The sequence below is a fragment of the Hetaerina americana genome, unplaced genomic scaffold, assembly GCF_022747635.1.
Source record: "Hetaerina americana unplaced genomic scaffold, ioHetAmer1.1.p SCAF_18, whole genome shotgun sequence".
NCBI classification, from domain to species: Eukaryota; Metazoa; Arthropoda; class Insecta; order Odonata; family Calopterygidae; genus Hetaerina; species Hetaerina americana.
The window spans coordinates 7517812-7540534 of record NW_027286741.1 but is presented as its reverse complement, the minus strand read 5'-3'; the positions used below and the strand labels follow the sequence as shown (position 1 = coordinate 7540534).

The 22723-nt window shown below is 36.4% G+C and overlaps 2 protein-coding genes across 2 annotated transcripts; one reads left to right on the top strand and one right to left on the bottom strand.

The window, feature by feature from the left end:
• Window positions 1-211: 211 nt before the first annotated feature.
• LOC139687211 (dynein regulatory complex subunit 2-like) lies at window positions 212-6952 on the top strand. Its single transcript, XM_071584332.1, has 4 exons — window positions 212-430; window positions 542-739; window positions 2420-2614; window positions 6695-6952. Exons 1-4 carry the CDS (start codon window positions 212-214, stop codon window positions 6950-6952), a joined length of 870 nt encoding a protein of 289 aa, XP_071440433.1.
• A 7922-nt stretch (window positions 6953-14874) lies between these two features.
• On the bottom strand, window positions 14875-22604 carry ATPsyngamma (ATP synthase, gamma subunit). The gene is made up of 6 exons (XM_071584389.1): window positions 22517-22604; window positions 22199-22367; window positions 21920-22119; window positions 18036-18179; window positions 16241-16461; window positions 14875-15369 (listed from the first exon to the last, which is right to left on the bottom strand). Exons 1-6 carry the CDS (start codon window positions 22549-22551, stop codon window positions 15266-15268), a joined length of 873 nt encoding a protein of 290 aa, XP_071440490.1. The 5' UTR covers window positions 22552-22604; the 3' UTR covers window positions 14875-15265.
• Window positions 22605-22723: the final 119 nt, after the last annotated feature.

The following is a 22723-nucleotide window of genomic DNA, read 5'->3' as shown; positions in this document are numbered from 1 at the left end:
AATTTAGCCTTAATCAATCAAAGAATGAAAATGGGAAGGCTATTCATTATTATCAATGTGACTCTTAGCCTAATGTGAAAAAAATAAAAATATCTGGGATATCAGGCAAAATTAAAAAAATATTAAAAACCCCTGAAACCATTTAAAACATTTTTATACTTGATATTAATATAGTCATCCAATGTTTATTTTAATATTATTTCAAGAGATCATGTTAGTACGAATTAACAGCCTGTCAGAAATTTACGGAATTGAAAAGGATCGCATGATTGAGCAGGCAAAGAAGACAAAAGAACAACTGATGAACTCATTTGAGTATGAAGAGGAGAGGTGGAGAGTTGTCTTGCGACTCAAAGTCCAAGAAGAAAGGGAAATGGAAGCTGACGCAGCAGGGGAGTTTTTCCTGAAATTTGAAGATATGATGGATAGAGTAAGATAATAGCCGAACTAAATGACAAGTTCAAACTACCAAGATGCAAATGACCCCTATTTTCTTGAAACAAGAACCCTTTTGAAATTACCCCTGTTTTATTTTAAATAGTTGCAAACTCAGCATGATAAAATTGAAGGATATTTTGAGTCAGCACTGATAAAGATGTGGCAGTCAATGCAAAAATATTTCCATGAGTATCAACAAAAAATAACTGAGAGAAGAAAAACTTATGACAAACTATTACAGCTAGATATAGAAAATTCTTCATGCATCAAAAATCAAGCTAACCGGATACAGCTCATGACGGTAAGAACTAACCAACCAAGTACATTTAGGTGGTGCCTCTAGCAAATTGTAATGACCATTGCTCTCCAAATTCCATTCAATACATCAATAGTGCCCTCACTCCTCCTCAGAGGTATCATCTAGTTTCAGGGTTTCGACCCAGCATATAAGACATTGCATTTATTGAGCTAGCAAGCACGTTTGCATAATTATAATGGTTTTCAGAGCCTACATCCCATTACACCACAGTGTATCCAGAAAGCAACGTAATAGAATATACAAAAGGGATAGAAAAACTCACAAAGACAAACATAGAATTGGTGGGGAAGATGGAAGGAAGCATATCACAAGCATCAAAAACATGACTGACAATTCCTTCTCTACCTTGAGAAAGTTGGTATCGCCACCAAAAATTTGAAATACCTGTGAGGTTCTTTTTTGTGTGTTTTTGTTCACTAGTGCTATCTTAATGTACATTATTATTCACATCAATGAGACTTTCACATAAGTTTTATATGCATATATCTCAATGGTAGACACCTTCACACAAAGGGTGAGAAATAATTGGCCCAAACTGAGCCCACCAGAAACATCAATGAATATGTACTTTTCAATAATGATCAATCCCAATAATGGTCACAGCATTAGTTTCCACATTCATAAACACTCCCCATTGGGTGGTCACTGACCCATGAAGAGGGTATTTAGTGCAGTTTGACGTGCTTAGTGCTATGCTTAAAAGACTTTGATTGTAGTGCATGGATAAAAAATAAATGGTGAATATGAGCCAGGGAGCCAGGGCTTATTGGGAATGGAAGTTCAGTCACTTCTGAATCCGATGCTCTTAAAGTAAAATGCAAATTTAATTGCTTGCATGGACTGATGAAGACATGCACAGCCTTGGCTATCCAGAGAATTGAAAGTAAGCTTAGGAAAACAAAACACTTATCAAATCTTCAAAATGGTGCAAAACTATATATGGATATTTTAAAAAGAAAAATAATTTACCAATATATTACTTCCATGTATATACATGTTTGTTTTAAAATAAATGAGTGTGTATGTACCGTGGTATGACTAAGAATGTGCACTCTCCATTACTACCATCCCTCTTGCTAGTGGTCACCCCTATTACTATAATTCTTCTTGTATCAATTCTTTGCCCCCCCCCCCTCCCCCCCAGTGTGGTTATTGTGGGAGAGGTTCTACTTTGTTACAAATAAGACCTTGTTGATCTGAAAACATAAGACAAACATTTAGTCTGAAAAATTTGCTCCCCATTTGGCACAATGCGTTTTAGCAATGGTCATTTGTCCACAGGAAAGTAACTTTTGCATGGGATAAAATCAAAATTATTTACTTCTGGTGGCTACCAAAACTACGAAGAAATTTTACAATTATGTTACATCTAAATTTGAATGAGTAAATTTAAGCCAATCATGTATTTAATATTTTTCTTTATTAATTTGCTTATAATCACTATGCCTTCATGCTGAAAAAAACACATTACCATCTCCCTAATGAGGAGAAAAGTTCCCTATGTGCCTCTAGGAATAGTAGCATTTTTATTATGCATATTTAAAAATTAAAAGCTGAATGAAGTACCTTTAATATATAGTTTTAAACAATTTATTTGGCTTAAAAATTCAGAACACCTTACAAGGGCCCTGGTTGAAACATTTTTTTCCCCATTCCCTCTAGAGGCAAGTTCAATCCTTGAAGGAGAAACTTAACCTCTGTGAAAAGAAATATGAAAAAGAAATCGGTGATTTGAAGGCTGAGAGAGAAGAATATGTTATATTATACAAGAAACTGAGAAACAGATTATCGCAAGTTAAAAGTGGAGATTCCTCCATGCAGAAAGACCTTGCATTTTGCTGCCATGAAGCTGAAAATGTAGGCATAAAACTATTTCATAACTTATAAAATAATGTCTAGTGAAGCCCAAAAAAAAACTTAGCCTAGCAAGGAAAAAGAAAGGGAAATCAATACTTCATAAAACAGATATTTTATTTCAAATTCAACTATTCTCAATATAGAAAATGATTTGATTTCAAATTACTTGCAGTAACCACTTAAATTTATGATTGTCTAAATGAGAAAATTTCAAAGTGTACAAATCATTTGGCTTTACCTGTACTGGAACCCAAATCCCTTTATATCCAGCCAGTTGCTGTAGCAAGTTAAGCTACCAAGGTATCCTCTTACAATCTGAAAATTTAGGAGATTTTAAGGAAAATGAAGTTATGGCAGAAATACCATATAACCAATGTCACAAGTATTCATGGTCGTACGCACTGAGATACAGTCTACACAGTTAAAGCCAACTTTTTCCAAAAAAAAATGGGAAAAAAGGAAATTGAAAGAGAAGTAATGCACTAAAATAAGGAATATAATTCATAATTTGAACAACTGAAAAGTGCATGGACAGTGTCTAAAGGGGATGGGTTAGTTTTAAGTGCAGGCGGAGAAGATGACTCATTAGAGTGTATGGAATAATTCTATTGATACTGACTTGTTTGAAAGATATTTAGAAAATCCTGGATAGACCTGAGTTTGGTTGCTACAGTTATGAATACATAATATTCCTGACTTTTGCAGCAAAACATCAAGTCAATATCAAATTTACATCAGTTGGAGAATACATGAGTAGGATGTACATCAGTTGGAGAATCCAAACTCTAGTGCCATTAAATTCATTTTTCGAAGTGGCTTTCAGCTACCTGTGTTCAAATCTCCGCATTGGTGCTAATCTTCCTTATCTGGGCCGTGGCATCCTTCGAAACAGTCCCCATTTGATTGGACCACACGCTCCCAGCGGTGCTTCCACATCTGAAAGCAGTGCTCGAACGCAGATTTTAGAATGACCTTCAGCTTGCGCATCACATTACTTATGTCATCAAACCACTTTCCTTTGAGAGCCATTTTCAATTTTGGGAGCATCCAACAGTTGCAGAGAACTATGTCGGGACTGTAAAGGAGGCTGAAAAAGCTGTACAATCTTGTGTTTTGCCAAATATTGCTGCACAAGGTTCGATGAATGCCCTTGGTGCATTATCGCGGCAAAGAAGCCAGTAACCCCTTGACTACCAATAAGGTTGTTTTCTTCCCACGGCATCACACAATCTTTTCATTACTTCAACGTAATATTCTTTGTTGATCGTCTGATCTCTTGGAGCAAATTTGTAGTGCACAACACCCTCACAATCAAAAAAAATAATTAAAAACGCAGGAAGGATACTTTTCAGACACACCTCATATAAGGTTGTATGTCAATGTCAAAGTGATAGGGAAGGAGTTGGCTATTAAATGAAGAATACAATGTATCTTTCCACTGTCCTTTATTCACATACAACTAGTTTCAATGCTCAAGCGTCCTCATCAGGTACCTGATGATGACACTTGAGCATTGAAACTAGTCGTACGTGGATAAAGGACAGTGGAAAGATACATTGTATTCTTCATTCAATAAACATGAATATCCACAAAGTTGAGCCGGGAACAATTGATTTTCACCCTTCCTCTGCATACTTTCCATATCCTTGCACTGTGTCTTCCACCATGCTTCCTTTGTTTCATTTGTTGCCCACCTCAATTTATTGTTTAAGTCTTTGTACTTCATTTTGCCTAACTCTATTCCTGCATTCTTCCATTTTCTCCTCTCATCCATGGTTGTAATCATCTCATCCGTGATCCATGGTTTCCTAGTCCTTTTCGCGTAAACAGTTCCAATAGTTTCTTTTGCGGCTTTCGATAACCCTTTCTTGATGCTTTCCCATTTTTCTTCGATAGTACTTAGCTCTTTACCATCTTCCATGATTTCTTATACCACCTGCTTGTACTCCTTCCTTTTTAATCCATTTAATGCTGCTACATTCCATTTTCTAACCTGCCACCCCTGCCTTATCTTTTTGAAACGGACGCTACATTTCATTACAACTAAATTGTGGTCAGAGTCCACATCCGCTCCTGGGAAGCTATGCAAATTTATCACACTGTTCCTAAACTTGTGTCTAACCAGGATATAATCTAGCTGATACCCTTCTGAGTCACCTGGCATTTTCCATGTATATCTATGCCTCTTGTGGTGTCTAAACCAAGAGTTGGTGATGGCTAACCCCTGTCTCCTGCAGAACACAACTGCTTTCTCCCCGCGGTCATTCCTTTTGCCTAAACCATAGTCCCCCATCTAATCACCATCTCTTCCTTCGCCTACCGTCGCATTCCAATTCCCCATCACTATCTAATGTTTCGCCGCGGGAACGCACGCGATTATGTCCTCTAACTGATTGTATATCCTATCGGCCTCTTCCTCCGTATGGTTGCCTGGTGGCATGTATGCCTGAAGAATGACCAAGTTCATCGGTTCTGCTTTTATCTCTACTAGTAATATTCTATCCGTTACCTGCTCTATGTTGACCACGCTTTTTCCTACCTCTTCATTTAATACTATGACAACCCCTCGCTGGCTCTCGCCCCCGCCGGTGTATATGATTCTATAATTATCACTCCAGTAATCCCCGCTATCCTTCCATCTCAACTCGCATAGACCTAAAATATCTGTATTTCCCCTTTCCATCTCTCGCTTAACATTCTCCAATTTCCCTGTCCTCAACATTGTCCTAATATTCCACGTTCCTATTCTAAGTAATTTGGTCTTCTTCTCACGCGTATTCTGTCCTGCTGCTGCCGGTTTTCCCTTGCAAGGGTTTCGTGGGATGACGACCGCAGAAGCCTTGCCTCCCCCGCTGCCGGGCACGACACACGGCCGATTGGGCCGAACCCCGTAGTTCCCAGGACTCAAAATCTCTGTATAGTCCATCATGTTAATCTTGGGAATGATAATTGAGGTGGTTTCCTGTTGCCTTCCTCAATAGTGTGTTTAACGTGACACCATCACTTACTGGCCACCCCACTGGGGTCAGACGCCATTGCAGCCGCCTCACTGAGGAACAGACACTGCGTGGGCTACCTTTCGTTTAGCTCCTAACCTTCGACCTATCTGGCATGGGTGACCCTACCAGGAGCAATTATTATTACTCCCACCAGCACAGCTCTAGGGGTCATCGAAACGCACAAGCCCTTCCACCACGGCCAGGTTGTTGTCCTGGGAAGGGTTAATACCATATATATCATAAGATATGAGCATATTAAAATATGAAAAATAGACAAAGGTGTAAATGTATTATTAATGCAATTTTTGCATCTTTGAAACTAGTACTTTGACATGAGGTCAAGTTTTACTCAATTTCGACCAAAGGTCAGCCTCCATATTCTCTCTATTCCTATATCTGGAGATAGGTAAGGCAAGGAATGAACGGAAGAGCACAGTATGATTACATCTGTATTAGGTAAGTATGTCAAAGTGCACACAATTTTTTAGGTAGGGAAATGAATCAAATAAGGAAACTGATATTAAGGAAAGAGTATATATATGGTTTGCTAAGAAGTGATAGAAAAGGTTAGTAATGGGTGTATTACTAATTCATTATTAATGCAGTCATGAGGACTCTCAAAACAAGACTTACGTCTTGAGAACCGAATACCATATATGCATGTTTGAAAGTAAAATATATGAATGTCGGTGAAGTAAAAATGCATGCCAATATGCTTTACTTATTTGCTCAATGACCAGACAGTGTAAAAGAAAAAATTACTCATATACAGATAGAAAGAAAGTATTTAAAAATATTCAGATCTTTAAACCATAACTTGAAATTGGGCTTTATTAAGTGACACCACCCTGACATGGAAACTATGTATATATGTAATGACTAAATGACTATTTTCCTTACATTTAAGAGATTTTAGCTAGTCTATATATCTAGAGTTACAAGCTGGGAAAAATATTTAAAATTATTGAATACAATATTTTTTAGACTGTAAAAACAACTTCACTAACAACATTGCTCCAATCATCTTCAAAATGTGTTGGCAGGTAACATATCTCTCAAATTGAATCATCTATGTCTTTAGAAACTAGGAAAAGCAAAAGATAAGGCAGGAAAGATACTGACTTTAGCACAAATGTGCCGAGCTCTAGAAACAGAAGAAGAAAAAATTCTGCTGCCAAAAACTTTCCAGAATGATGAAACCAGCCATTTTAGAGGTCAGAATGCACATTTATCAGACCTTTACCTGAATGCCAAAATACAAGCAGACAGTGACAGAAAGGGAACAAACAACATCCACAAAGAAGTGAGTAACAATAATGATGCCAATCTAAAACACTGATCAAAAATATATTCATTGAGTCAACCCTTATCTTATACTCAGTTTCACTAATAAAAATATGGATTTATTTCAAAGATTTATTTCTCTAACTACCTAGTTGTAATCATTATTTAAGATTATAGATAGGGGAGTCAATTGACACTGAATTTAAAATTAAAGACGGGCCTTACTGCAGTGTCTCTTGCGATGTGTTTTACCCATGGAGGGTAGGGTATGTTTAAAGTTATTTAAAGTGCATGTAATTAAAGAATAAGTGTCATTTAAAGAGCCTCAGGAAATGCCATTAAATTTACTTTTACAGAGTCTTCTGCTGATGAGCATTAAAAAAATGCTGAAATTTTACAAAGCAGAAAATCATTCACCTTGTTCACGATTTACAACCAGATTCCCTCGATTTCATTATTCCCCTTGAAAGCCAGCCAATCCAGGTTTGAGTAAAGGATTTTTGCAATGTGGAATTTCAGCATTTCAATAATTGACATCTTCAAACTCATTTGGAGAATGCATGTTCCCAGTGAAAACATGAAATTCAACTAAGTTTTATAAGTGAATTGAAAATGATTCAACATATGGAATATTATTTCATTAAAAGCTGCTTAGAGGTGCAAAGTTTCCCTACAAAAATAGTCATTTTTTGAAAAAACTATTCAGAAAATATTTAAAGCTGGATTTCATTGATTTACTGGAGTGATAATTGGCATCCACATTAACTGTTCAATTGGGCCATGAGCATAAAATTAGGGTAATTATTTGCCATAATTAATAGATTTACATAGTTCATTCTTCGGTAAATAATACTCAGCAGATATATTAAATATGAAATTTCCTACATCATTCCATTTCCATTGCTACTTGTATCCACTGATTCCAATGGGTGGCTGGCAATGAAAAGATGTTGACCTAAGTGGCTGTAGAACAAGAGTAATACTGAAAAATCTGAACCATCCGCAAATGATAGAGTAACATTTGATGGGATCATATGTACAATAAACAGAAGAATCATTTTTTTGGAAGTGGCACTATTTATCTGTTTTTGAGAACCATATCATCAAAGTTATTACCTTAATATCTGACTACTTCATTAATTTTGTTTTTAGTACATTGATGTGATTGCATATCGACATTTTTGCTTCCGTTTTATGAATTTTCCTGTTAAAACTGTTTTGGAATAGCCAATATTTAATTTTATTCTCATCAATGGAAAATTGTAACTAACTTAAAAATCCTTTCCCAGCAATTCTTTTCAGACATACAAAATTTGCAGTGTTTCTGGGCAAGGGTGGGAAGAGCTAATATGCTTCGAGGAGAGTTGGGACTGAAGAAGCAGATTCTCATGAAAGAGAATGAGATGTTAAAAAATAAACTGAGAGAACTTCTGTTAGTGTTGGGAAAACAAAATTACTGTAAAGGTGAAATTACACAACTAATGGCAATTCCAAAGCATGACTAGATAACCTCAGTGCACAATAAAAATGTAACTTTCCTTCTTGATAAGAGAGTCAAAATATTTCTCCCGAATATTCATTGTTGTGAACTTTTATTACCCATTATATATACTGGTAAGATATCAGGAACTTATTTCCCATGAAAAAGATGATTTGAAAATAACCAGGTTACTCTACTACTGACCAGTCTTAGACATGGAGATTGTGGATAGTGGCCTCCAACCTACAGCTATTTTTGACAACATTGATCACCGTCTACGTCATCATTTACCTTCATCTCCATCCTCTTAATGATGATCCACTACAGGTAACACCTTTGCTTTGCTGTAAACAAAAGTTATGGCTCTATAGTCCTCACTTATGGCTGCCTTTCATGGCATGGAAAGTAATACTCATCTGATGAAGTCTTTCAGCCAAATTACCTTCTTATAAATACTGCAAAGTAGTCCATAAATTCTCTTTCTTCAATATTTTCCTAGACCATTAAATATGCATCAATTTTCAGAGGGTAAAAATTTTTCCAGTTTAGGCAAATGATTTTTACACTTTGAAAACTTTTGAATTTGTAATGCACATTAACAGATGACTCCATTAAAAGTTACTGTTGTGACATCTCTCACAGTTTCTTTGAACTTCCCTTAAATGTGTAATTCTGAGGGGATGCTATATATGGTAGATACCTCAACGCCTCACTAGCTTTCAATTCCATTAATGAGGTCTATCATACAATTCAGTATACCTGGGCCAAGTTACCCATTATAATTTTTGTCAATTATTATGATATTGAATATCAAATTACCATATGTGGTCATTAATAATGGAAAAAAGGGCTTGAGAATTTTACCCTTCACTGACACCAACATATTAAAACAGAATAAGTGAAATTGATCCTAAACAATTCCAAGACTAAAGAGATACCTTGGTTTAATATTTTCTCTTTTTACTTACACTAACTGGTGAAGAGTATTCTCTTGTATTTATGTTCTTGTACTACTCTTCTGTGGTCATACTAACTATTTACTTAAAACAGAAATATAAAGAGTATGGTTGACTAAATATATACACCCCTGGTCTAGTAATACTCCTTGCACCTAAATGCAAATTTTCCTCAGCAACCCAGCCAGATATCCAGGGATTCTCACTTACCTATATCTAGTAGGAAAGGATACAACAGACCAATAATGCTTTGCAAGCAAGATTAAATCTGCAAACTCTTCTCCATGGGTAAATATGCATGCACTTTCTTAGCTGAGACATTAATAATCTGAAATTTGTTGTCTACTGCGTACTTTACATAACATATTGAAATGAAATAAGTAACTTTGTAATTCCACACACTTTATTTAGGACACGACCAAGGTTTTGAGGTAGGACATCATCATCAGGTGGTCCTCATAGAAGCCAACGACAATAGTGGTTGGCTTCTATAAGGACCACCTGATGTATATTTGTATGAGGGGGATTCGAAAAGTACGGTCTCCTATTTTTTTTCAAGAAAAATTAAATTTATTCTCTACTTTGTGTACATCATAGGAAAGGCTGAGCATTTAGCTATTTTCCTACAGAATATTGAGTCAAGAGGTCCTCGGTTACAGCAAGGTGTCTCACCAAAGGAGTGAGTGTGTTTGCATCATGACAATGCACGTCCACATGTGTCACATCAAACGACCACCATACTCAATGAATTCGGTAGGGATATCAACGACCACCCTCTCTACAGCCCGGACGTTGCCCCCAGTGACTACCTCTTGTTTCCCGCTCTCAAAAAACACCTTGGAGGACAGAAATCAAAGTCAGACGAGGAAGTGCAAGAAGCAGTCGTCAGTTGGCTTCGGGAGGTTGAAGGAGAAAGGTACAACGCCGGTATTAGAAATCTGCTTACAAGGATGCAAAAAGTGATTGATCGTCATGGCAACTATGTAGAAAAATAGCCAAATACTTAACCTTTCCAATGATGTATGCTAAGTTGAGAAAAAATTTGATTTTTCATGAAAAAAAATAGGAGACCTTACTTTTTGAATCGCCCTCCTATATATACCTTCGGAGTTGGGCAGGGGGGGTTTGGTCAGAGTGGGAGGGGACAGGGAGTACAGCTTTTGATTTTAACTGTTCTGTTAATGGGGTTTGGTCTGGGAGGGAGATATGCATGTAATATGCATGCAGGATGGAATGAAGAGCAGTAGAATGCAGGTTGAATTGAAGGGGAATTTATAGTAGCATGGGATATCTTATTAAACAAAGCTAGGAAATGTAGCAATGTTCCATCTGGGTACATCTAAATCCATCATAAATGGTAGAATACCACAAAGTACCTGTAAAATTGGGAAAAGAAGCTCATTGCCAACTGCTTCTCAGGCCCAGATGTACAAAAAGGAGAAATGAATGGCTAAACAAATGATCTTCACAAAAATAAGCGATTTCTTTAAGATAGCAATCAAACAGGTACACTTATATTCAGATGAGAGAATTCTCCATAGGTTTCAAGCCATTTCCTACCTTTTTAATTTTTTTCACCTTGGTGTGACATAGCCTTTGATGTCTTAATGATTATTTTACATATGTGCTATGCATCTACATCATGCCCTGCAAGCTGCTGCAGGGGTATTAGATCATCAGCCAAACCTTAACATCTAGGTTCGGCAGAATCTTTTAAAAATTTACCTGAAATGAACCTCTTGACTGCTGAGCATGTGATGTCAAGGAAGTAATTCAACGTATTCTCAATATTTCGGTGATTGCTGTCTTTACTTTCCTTGAAATATTCTTTGCTCCTCTATCTCTGTGGGTAGTTGCTCTTTATTTGAGCATACCTCTTAAGGAGGATTCATTGCTCAGCCTTAATATGCAGGAATAGCAGAATTAGTTAGAATACAATATTCTCATTACGTAAAATGCAGGATTTAGTACCCAAGACCAAGAAATGCATACAATTTTTACCCCATGATTGTTGCCATGAGCAAAATGATGAGTTTCTTTTAGATTTATTGTTTTTGTTTTTTAGTACCCTTCAAGCCACTGAGGTATCTGTTACAGACTTATTTGCGGCAAGGATTTGTAGGTAACCTAGGAACTGGCTCCAAAGAACATTCACATGTTTACTATCCTCGGCATCAACCCCTAAAATAAATTAACCACAAGAGTTGATCACACATCAGGCTACCCTTGACACAAAATATTTCCCCCAAATGCAGTTGGACAATACTGTTACGATCCCCAACCGCTCGTAGGAAATATGACATCTAAGTCAAGTTTAATAGAAATATCGACAATTTTTACGAGGGTAATATGAATTAGTCTCTGCTTGACACAAAGATGGCATTCCAATCATCAAAAATTTATGATTCCTGACTGGATGCATGTGTCATTAGTTTGTAAGACAAGTTTCCACTTGCTCTCTCGAGTAGTTTGTTTACATGTATTGTTGCCTTAGAGTTCTTTCATATTTTTCATTAAAAAAGAAAAACTTGAATTCCGTGCAGTCATAAAATCTTTGTTTTGGATAGATTAACCCCAAAGAAAATTCATCCGAAGTTGACATAAATGTACGGGGACTCTGCTCCTTCAATATCAACCATTAAAAAGTAGGCAGCTGAATTTAAATGTGGTTGCACACCCCTCGAAGATGACCCATGTGAGGGACAGCCAAAAACCACAACCACACTGGAAACCATCAAAAAGGTGCACAATATCATGTTGGACCATAGGCAAGTGAGATAGCTGAGGCAGTAGGGATATCAGAAGAAAGGATGCGAAACATCTTGCATAAAGAATTAGGGATTCGAAAGCTCGCACCAGGTGGGTGTTGTATTTGCTGAATGCCGATCAAAAGCAAATGCGTTCATGATTTCTGCAGGAATATTTAGGCTGATTCAAGAGGGAACCGACCAATAATGCAATTTGTCACCATGGATGAGACATAGGCCCACCACTATGAGTCAGAAACAAATCAACAGTTGAAGCAGTGGGTGGAAGCTGGTGGTTTAGTTACAATAAATAAATGAAAGGACTAACTTTGTAGTTCCACACGAAAACGATTTATTCACACGACCCGGGTTTCGAAGTAAAACTTCATCACCTGATGATGAAGTTTTACTTCGAAACCCGGGTCGTGTGAATAAATCGTTTTCGTGTGGAACTACAAAGTTAGTCCTTTCATTTATTTATAATGAATCGGTTCCATAAAGTTACGCCAGAAACCATTAATGTTTAGTTACAAAGAAAGCAGCTTGCGGGGTATTAAGTAGATGTAGATGAAAGCAACTACGATCGCATCTGCCAGAAATGTCATGGCTAATGTGTTTAAGGATGCAAAAGGGATCCTGTTATTTGATTACCTTGACAAAGGCAGAAAAATTACAAGCAAATATTACTCCAACCATCTTGACCAGCTGGATGCCAAAATCAGCAAGAAGTGGCCGGACTTAAAAGAAAAAAATCATCTTCCACCAGGACAACGCACCTGATCACAAAGGCCCATGGCGATAGGAAAACTAAGGAATTATGGGTACAATTTGCTCGGCTTCCCCCCCTATTTTCTTGATTTGGCACCCTCAAGACTTCCATCTTTTACCAAACTTGAAGAAATTTTTTCCTGGGAAGTGATTTGCATCCAATGAAGAAGTTAAGAGGGCCGTAGATTGATAATTTCACAGTCTTCCAGACTCTCCACTTACTTATGTTGAGAAGCACTTGGCCAAATGTGTTGATGTCAAGGGAGAATATATAGAAAAATAAAACCATTTTTTAACTGAAAATAAGTCTTTCATTGCTATACCAAGAACTTTTCACAATATCCCTGTAGACCTATTATGCATTAGTAATGTAATGTAAATTCCATGAAATATTTTAACAGAATCAGCCAAGTACTTATTCAACATGCCCCTCTCCCCTTCCATCTCTGTCCTTACCGTTTGCCACACCTCTCAAATGCAATCCATCAACACTTCTGGCGCCACAAACTTAATAGGAAATGTTGGGGGTGTTAGCTAGTTTCATTGATGGTTATTCACCTGGAAATGGCCTCCACAGCTGCAACATTAGCACCAACCATCCATTAACCAAACATGAGCCAATAATCATGAAAAATAGCTTCGTGAAATATTGGCTTCATTGATGAGAGAGTCCCTAGTTGTCAAACTAAGTTTTCCAACCTTCCCTGATGCTGTGGATTTTTTTTGGAACATTTTGATTCAATTTCTAAGAATCTCATATTCATTAATACAAGATGCATGCATATCTTCGAGTAGAAGTCAGACAATTTCATATATTTTTAAGCCAAAGAAACTTCTCAACAGTAGCAAAGAAAAATTATTTTCAAGTTTGATAATAGGCATTGGAGGGTTATGCAGTAGACCAGGAGTCGAGCATTGGACTACTGACCGGAAGGCCAGGGTTCGACTCATAGGCAAGCCTGCCCGGGTACCCTCAGTTCCACCAAAGCTGTGCGATTTTTTTCGGTTACCATACCTTCCTGGGATACCATAACCAGCACAGGCAAAGGAACACGAATGTGTCAATGTCACAAGCCATCGGGATTAGTACTGGCTGAACTCTACCATCAACTACCAGACCGACCTTCAGGTTAATTACTGTGCTTATGGTAATTGGCATAGGACTGGAAAAAATATTTCTTTTGGTGCATGAGAATGTAATTATCAATCCAAAACACAAGTAGCTAGACTAAAATCTATCGAGGTATATGGTCAAGTGCCATAATCTGAAATTAGGCTTGAGGGATTTTATTAATGTCACTTCTTTGAAAACTTATCATAAAATAAATTTTAATAAATGCTCACCTGTGAAATACTGAATGCTTTTCTTATTTGCCTGCACTACAAGTAATACCCCCCCCCTCCCTGATGTGTGAATTTCACACGCCATCAGGCTTAGTGCTGGCTGAACTCTACCATCACCTACCAAACCAACCTTCAGGTTGATTACTGTTTCCATGGTTTTTTTTAAAGCAATAATGATTTCCAGAATTACACGATTAGGATAATTTTTGCTCAAATACTTCTCTCCCAATTGTATTAGTGGAAAAGGATTATTTATAAAGATTTTGAGCTGAGAGTGCATCTTAACTTACACTTAGAGATGTACCGTATGGTTCTACATATCATTATTGCTTGCATATGTTTCCATGAAACTGCTTGGGGCTCGCAACAATGATATTCGTTTGACATGCATTCACAGGTATGCTCAATAGTTCCAAAAATTTAAGGATTGAGTAGAAGTGTACTTTACTTGTGTTCACCACGCCTTCCCTAGATAAGGATTGGGATATGATAAATATTTAGTTTAGTGAAGATATTATCAACAATAGCCTGTGGCATGTAAATGTACCAAGACATACCTAAAATCCTTTTGAAAAAGGAACTCATAACACTTTGCTAAGGGGACTATTACACAGTGCATCTGGATCAATGTTATCGAGAATTTATTAAAACTGTTAAACAGATATTGAATGATACAAATATAAAATCTTTAAGATTAGTTTATTTCGTAAAGATTACTTTCAAGTGAAAATAATCGACACAAAAATACATAAAAAAAGGTTTTTACTTTTTCCAATGTGAAATAACAATTTTAAATGACTTAAATGACGAGAAAGGTGGACCATTGATGTTAAATGAGGGCTGTTGGAATTCTTTCTTGCCATTTAGCCAGATAAAAATGTTCTTCTGATGACCCTAAAAAAGCTTATGTGACATGAAAACCAAGGTACTCAGGCTAACTTCTTGAAGTGCAGTTCCACACCAATATATACATTTAAATGCTTCTCAAACAAATACCCACTATAACAACATGATGATTCGGCACAGCGTTAAAAACTCATTCCTTGCAAGGGGGTTTACTCAATGAAACAAGTTTAGTCTAGAGCCGCAGCACCAGAGATGATTTCAATCAACTCCCTGGTGATGACAGCCTGCCTGGTTCTGTTGAACGTCAGTGTCAGTTTGTCAATCATTTCCCCTGAAACACAAAATGGAACATCAGACATCTCCTACTTAAAACTGAAAACTCAACACAAGAAATTCAACAAGATATAGTATTTCATAAATATAACATTTAGGCATTATGTCACTTTAAGATGGTAAAATTAACAGGATTTTGGATGAATTATGGCGTAAATAATTTCTGGACAACTTAATGGAATAAACAAGGATAGTCAAAAAACATACACAACTGAAATATGTGGATAATAGGGTTATGATAAAAACATGCATAGAAACACTGCTTTTCCATTTTGTGTGATTAATTCCAGATTTTTAGCAACTGGAATATATTTTTTTTCTTTTTATTGGAGTGGAATTATAGATTCACAAGAAAACAGAACTATCAATAAGTTAATCGCAGAATTTATTTTGCTTAGTAGCTAAACTGATCATGTAGCTGTGAAAAAAACTAATGACTGGTGAAGGATGAATTTAAAAATGGATTGAAAATGGTTGCTTGCAATTTTTAGCAAATTTAAACTATGAATTAGCTTACCTTATAGAATAGTATGGATTTCTCAAGGACTAATTAATGCAAGGGAAACAATAATGGGAGAGTGCACAAGGTACAGAAATATTTGAACTAAAATATTAAATACTCTTATTGACAACTTTTGATTAGGTGATATTATACATTGTTAAGAAAGCCATGGCATTTCACATCGGTATTTTTTTTAAGTATATTAAGTTTAAAGCATGTGATTATCTCTAAGATTGTCATTTTCTTAAAATTTTGAGGGACTGGGAAGAGAGAATAGAACAGATAATCCACTAAACGGAAAATCTAGAGTTTATTGCAGTTGACCTTAACAAACAGAATTAATTGCATGCCCTAGGGAAATTCTTACCGGCATTTTTGCTGGCATTGTCCATGGCAGTCATTCTGGAGGATTGCTCACTGCACGCACTCTCCTTCATGGCATAATACACGAGAGAAGCAACTGAAAATTCCAGATAGCTCTGAATAACATCAGCATCCAGGGAGTCATACACAGACAGTTTAGGAGCAGCTGATACAGCTGGCAGACTGTATAGCGGCATCTCGCTGGTGACATATGACACCACAGACCTGGGGTAGTGGACAAAATAACAATTAGAGCCCTGCAGTCCAAAGGTAAAAGCTGGCAAACACTTCATCAAGAAAAAACTATAGTGTCATCATTCCATTGCACTTGCATATATTTAAAAACATGAAAAATTTTATTTCTAGATAACATAATTAAATGAAAAACTTGAAATAATTTTTGTGGGGACTTTATTTCTTTAAGGTATAATGTGAGTAACTTAATTTGTAATTTTAAAAATTCTGATTGCCTCCCAGGAGAGACTACAGCTTAATTTCGGCCATGGATTACGAACAAATGGGACATGCATTAGAAGGGATTTCAGGGAGTATTTTTCTTAACTTTTTACTCCAACTTCATTCATAGTACATAAATATGGTTAATATTGTCTATTAAGTACATTTTGGTCCACATTCCATGCATCAGCTAACATACATCTTTTAAAAATATTAATTTTTTGGATGTTTAACCCTTTTATTGCCAGCAGGATTATCTATCAGGCAGTGTGCGAAGAATGTCATGGGCCGGATGTTTTTTTCACTCACACCTTTACTTTCCCGTCCATTTCAAAGCTTTTGTAGACAATGGTTGAGTATCTGTTCTGCTTTCTTAACTATGCTGACAAATTTTCGTGATGAAAATGAAATATGTGTACACATTTTGGTTATTGAACTAGTTTTCTGCATTTGCAGCATATCTTCTTTTCGTCTGCACATGCCATATCAATATCAGCTAATATATAAGCTTTCATTTTATCGTGTGTCTCTATATTATTTACAAGCTCCTCTTCGCATTACTACGTGTAAGGTCACCTTTGCAGCCAGCACTATTTACCTCATCCCTCTTGTCCTTAACACTTTTCCGACGACACATGATAATTCATTTCAATGGAAATGAAACATTTCATGTTTCCTCTGGAATGGGTATGGAATCCATTGTAGCCCTTTTGGTGTTGCTCAGGAAAAACTAGCAGTGACAATGATCACTAAATTATTCATTTTGTTGAACTTACTTTGTCAAAATAGCAAAGAAATCATCTTTCCGGAGTTCCCTGTTCGAAGCCTTTGATAGAGGAGAGAAGTAGTAGCTAATTCCCAGGAAGATTACGTATGTAGCACTTGAGTACATATTTCAATCAATTAATTGTAACTTTTTAAAAAATAACATCAAAAGCTTAAATTGTTTGTGCGAGCTAAGTAATAGAAGTAGAAACTAATGCAGACAAAATTATCAATGCAAAAAAAATTTTAACGTCAAATTTTCCAATCTGAACCTAAAAGTTTACATTTTTAAAAAATAAATTTTAAAATTATACATTCTCCCAATTGCATCGACAAGATAACTTTTAAATGCACCTGTAATTATTTTAAGTGTACATAAAAAATTAGCTAAAACATACGTTAGGCTTTAAATAAATTTCTGAGCGAAAACCTACAAGTTCATCAGAGCAGCCCAGGCATTTTTCACATATACCAGGGAAGAGAGGCATGAATTAAAAGGGTTCATCAAGAAGAGAAAACTGAATACCTTCAATCTTCAGCTTATGTACAATTAAATACAATTTAGGTGATGAGCTTACCTGAATCTATTGTACACTATCTTTCCTGAAGAGAAATCATAACCAGACTGGAATATTTTATCAGTTAACTTGGCAGCATCTTGAAATGTAGGTGGCTTTCGTCCAACCTCATTGGCCACAAGCATTATGTTGTTCCGGTACATCCTGGAGGGATAAAATGTTGCATTATTATCAAATACAGCAATTACCTATTGCTTGACACTCAGCTCCAATAAAAAAATGCCAGAGTGGAAAGTACTTATGGGTTTTGGGCAGGGCTAAAAAATGCTATTACGGTCAATTGATTTCAATGGCATGTACATGTAAAATTAATCAATATTCTTTTATCTGTGGTTTTCCCTCAACATACTCATCCTTCCAGGACTATTTTTGGCCAGTAATTTTTTACTGGTTCTGTTAATATCCAAATAAGAGAATGACCGCATGGCATTTTGAGGTTCCTCCAAACTGCTTCCCCGACATTATCCCGATTCCCAGATATTTTTTTCTTCACCCAGGGAGCACATGAAACCCTAAATGAGGTTTAGCAATTTTTCAGGAGGATTTGTTTTAAAATAGACCAGGGTGCCAAAATTCTTCACTTTCTGGGTCTTCTGCCAGTAGGATAAATATATTAGGGCAATCATAAATGAAAAAACACGCTCATGAATACATATAAGTAACCTAATTCTAAGGAATTATCACTGGTAAAGTAACTAAAGAGCAATAAACTGATGTTTGTCAGAGTGATATAGCATTTTTAAATTAAGGCGGTCCACTCTAGTAATATGCAGAAATCAAATCAAAATTGTACATCATCATAATAATAGCATTTATGCAAGGTAGGAGAAAATTTGAAATATAGAAGACCCTAGGCCAACACTATTTAATCATATAACTTGGTTTATCATTTTTCTAACAACAGATGTGTGAGTGATGTTCCGAAAAGATGGTTAGACCTATGAGAAATATTGCCGGGCAGACTGAAGAGAGAGATTCTATGAATGTGAGGGAGGAGGTGAATTGGATAGGTGGTGGATTGTAGCTTAAGCCAAGGAAATATGGTAGATAGCTTTACAAAGAGACAAATAACTAATGCAAAAAAGTAAGCCTAAATACAAATGGCATAAACATGAAAAATATAAGAATGATTTTGAATATGGATCATAAGGGCAAAGCAAGGAAAGAATTGGTGATTGAATGACAAAGTGCTAGAGAGGTTTTATTATCTGGGATGAATGAGGAGTTGGAGGAATAGTGTAGAATGGATGTGAGCCATGGGCTATAGGTGGAGAAAATGAATGCAGGAAAGTTGAAATAAAATCAAAATTAGGTTTTATATGAAGTGAAACTTTGGAAAAATGAAAAAGCTGCTGGAACAGTGAGTATATTAAGGGAAGTACATACTTTGAAGGGTTAGTTTAATGAGATAACTGAGATCACCCTTCTTGATTTCCCCCACTAAGAAGAGCGTTGATGTGAAAAATGTACATCTTTATCTCCTCCTGGAGCCGAACCACAAATATTGTACGACACTTATGAATTGGAACTCAACGACATAACCTTTGGGTTGGCATACTTCTACCATAACAATCAATTAATTTTAATATTCTTACTTAGATGCTAAGTGGCTCCATTACTGCTTTTTTAGATCAATCAGATTCACTTGAATTTTCAAGAATTTATAATACACTTATTAGAAGTTATATAATGGTTCAAATAATTTAACTAATGGGCCAATAATAATTCTAAACGGCACACAGAATAATGCCTACCACCATTATTGCTATCTATCTCAGTAGTAGTAGTAGTAGTTTTGAGGGGAGGCGACCGACAGCTAAGGTCATTTGCGCCATAGGGGATGGATAGGAAAGGATGAAGGGTGGAGAGAAACCCGGCGTCGGCATTAGCCTACTCTTTACGAAAGGCGCCAAGGGGTCCGCAGTTTAACGTCCCATCCGACGGACGGCGTACTCACTCAAAGTGCCCTCCACAAAGCACCTCAAGTAGGGATCGAGATACCTCTGAAAAATATTCAACACCGCCGGGACCTATCTCAGTAACAGAAGTTTAAGGGGAAGCGACCGAGAGCTAAGGTCATTTGCACCATTAAGGAAGGATGGGAAAGGATGAAGAGAAACCTGGCATCAGCATTAGCCTACTCTTAACGAAAGGTACCAAGAGTCTGCAGTTTAACATTCCATCTGACAGACGACGTACCCACTTAAAGTGCTCTCCACAAAGCACCTCAACTAGGGATCAGGACACCACTGAATAATATCTGCTGTCTCCAGGATTCGAACCTGGACCCTTTCAGTGGGAAGCCAGTACGTTAGCCACCACACTATTCTGATCCCCCACAATCTATCTCAAAGGACATAACATATTATAACATAACACGCTATAATAAGTTATGTTCAACTTGGTTATGGTTAAAACTTGTAAAAAAACTTTTAAATTGCTCAAATTTCTGTAAATGAGACAGTTCCTAGAAAATCACCCATGAACCACTGCCACATAATTTTTTGATCACAGAATTAAACGCTGGTCATTTTTACCAGGATTAATAAAAACATGACTTCATTGAAAGACAGATGGCACTATTTAGGATCTATGTGCTGCTATTCATACTTGTCTTCATCCTTCATACTTGTTCATCTTTGTCGTGTAGCAAAAATGACCACACACGATGCTATTTCTAACTGCCTGCATGGGCTATATGAAAACCAAAATAGCTCCTAACATCCATGTATGTTTAATAAATCATTCCAATATGATGTAGACATTGCTTTAAAGAATGAAAAATTGCTGAAGAATCTTAAGTAAATTAATATTTTAAGGGATTATTTAAAATAAAGAAAAAAAATACAGCCAGGAATTACTAGAAATTGATTTTTAGAATTTATGAAATCATGAGCAACTAATTCAACTAAGATTTCAATTAATAATCATGGCGAGCCACTCAAAAAGAGCACATTAATTAGAGAGAGAAAAAACAGCAATGGTACACATATGCATTACTGCATACAGGTCAATAGACCCCTAGACTTATACCAAAGAAATACGCATTTTGCTTGCATGCCATGACTTAATTGAAAATGAAAAGCTAAAACTCCCAATTGAATTTCACCTTCAATACGATGAGACTTGAGGTTAGCAATGTTAGTGCAGAAATTCGGCTTTAGAATCGTTATTTTATGGGGTAAGGGTAAATGATACCCACCCAATAGAACAACTTTTAAGGAGCAGTGGCCCACATTCAGTTCATATACCGCTGGTGAATAGTGTCAAAGCTGCAATTACAAGAGCAGTTTATGATGGATATATATTTATGAATTTTATTTAACTTTTCTAATGAAGAGACATTAAAAATTCCCACATCATGACATTTCTTTTCGAATTGTTAATCAATCAAAATGATTTCTTCCTGAGGGGAAAAAAGCAAATTCCAGCAGGGCATAATAGGATGGGAACGGTAGGAAAATGTTAGTCATTCTTTTCATTGAAAAGAAACCTATTTCACAGAGTTCAGAATAAAAATTATTGTGCAACTATTAGCTTCGGATATTCCCATCAGCGATATCGTTTGATTGGACCCATTCCTTAACAAATAATCGTATATGAATCGAGCCCTTCGTTTTCTTGCAAATGCAGTGCTAAGTAGTTATACACAAATATTCCAGAGATTTGGGAAAAGAAAGCCATTATAGCAATAATGTAATTCAGCCTTAACTTCATTCTTTTAAAAGGAATCAAAAGAAGTTTCATAAATCGCCTTGCCACCATTGACCTTCGAGTATTTTGTCTAGAAAGAGAACTTTCGTGAGGATCCACGAAAAAAATTATAATTGCAGCACGACGGGAATAGATCCAATAATAAAACTAAATAACATAATACATCTTACATTTGAAGGATACCGCGGGATTTATCTCCAACACAAATGACTTTGATGTTCGACGCATCCGCAGCAAGTTCCTGCTTAATGGCTCGAGAAACACTACTGTGGACAGCACCACATAGACCTCGGTCAGAAGTTATGGCAATGATGAGCTTTTGCTGTTTCTCGGCCTCTGGTGGACCTACTTCTGCTTTCTCGTAGAAGGACTATGGAAGGAATAGAAATAGCAATACAGAAAAACAACATCTTCCAGATCCTATAAGTTACACTTCACGAACGACTGACCTTAGCTCCTTCTCCGATGGGGCGAGCCATTCTCAGCTCTCGTTCAGCCCGGGTATATTTGGCAGCTGAAACCATCTTCATTGATTGAGTAATTTTTTGAATGTTTTTAACTGACTTTAGACGGATGGAAATGGCCTTTAGGGTGGCCATACCCCTTGCTTGTTGGCCACTAAAATTAAATTAACGATGACTACATTTAAAAACCATTTCCATTATCACAACACATTTACACAACCATTATCATATGAATATTGAATGTGATGAGAAAATGATAGAGTAGACATGAAAATAATACGCAATTTTAATTAATTTACTCACCATACTGGAACTATAGGTTGCAGTCGGCAAAACATATCGACTGCAGAGCACCGAAATGGCCACAGGAAGAGTTAGCAGTCAAAGGACTCTGTTTAAGAATATTTCAATTATCATTACTCCATTAAGAGCACATTTTTACAGTTATAAAAATTTAAAAATAATTTTTAAAATATCTTAAAGCTAACCATAGACATTGAATTCAATTTA

Coding starts and splice junctions, on each gene's coding strand:
- LOC139687211 (XM_071584332.1), top strand. CDS start 212: ATGTTAGTACGAATTAACAGCCTGTCAGAAATTTACGGAATTGAAAAG. Junction 431..541: donor TTGAAGATATGATGGATAGA/GTAAGATAATAG, acceptor TATTTTAAATAG/TTGCAAACTCAGCATGATAA. Junction 2,615..6,694: donor GCTGCCATGAAGCTGAAAAT/GTAGGCATAAAA, acceptor CTATGTCTTTAG/AAACTAGGAAAAGCAAAAGA.
- ATPsyngamma (XM_071584389.1), bottom strand. CDS start 22,551: ATGTTTTGCCGACTGCAACCTATAGTTCCAGTATG. Junction 22,368..22,516: donor CAACCTATAGTTCCAGTATG/GTGAGTAAATTA, acceptor ATTTAATTTTAG/TGGCCAACAAGCAAGGGGTA. Junction 22,120..22,198: donor CCATCGGAGAAGGAGCTAAG/GTCAGTCGTTCG, acceptor TTCCTTCCATAG/TCCTTCTACGAGAAAGCAGA.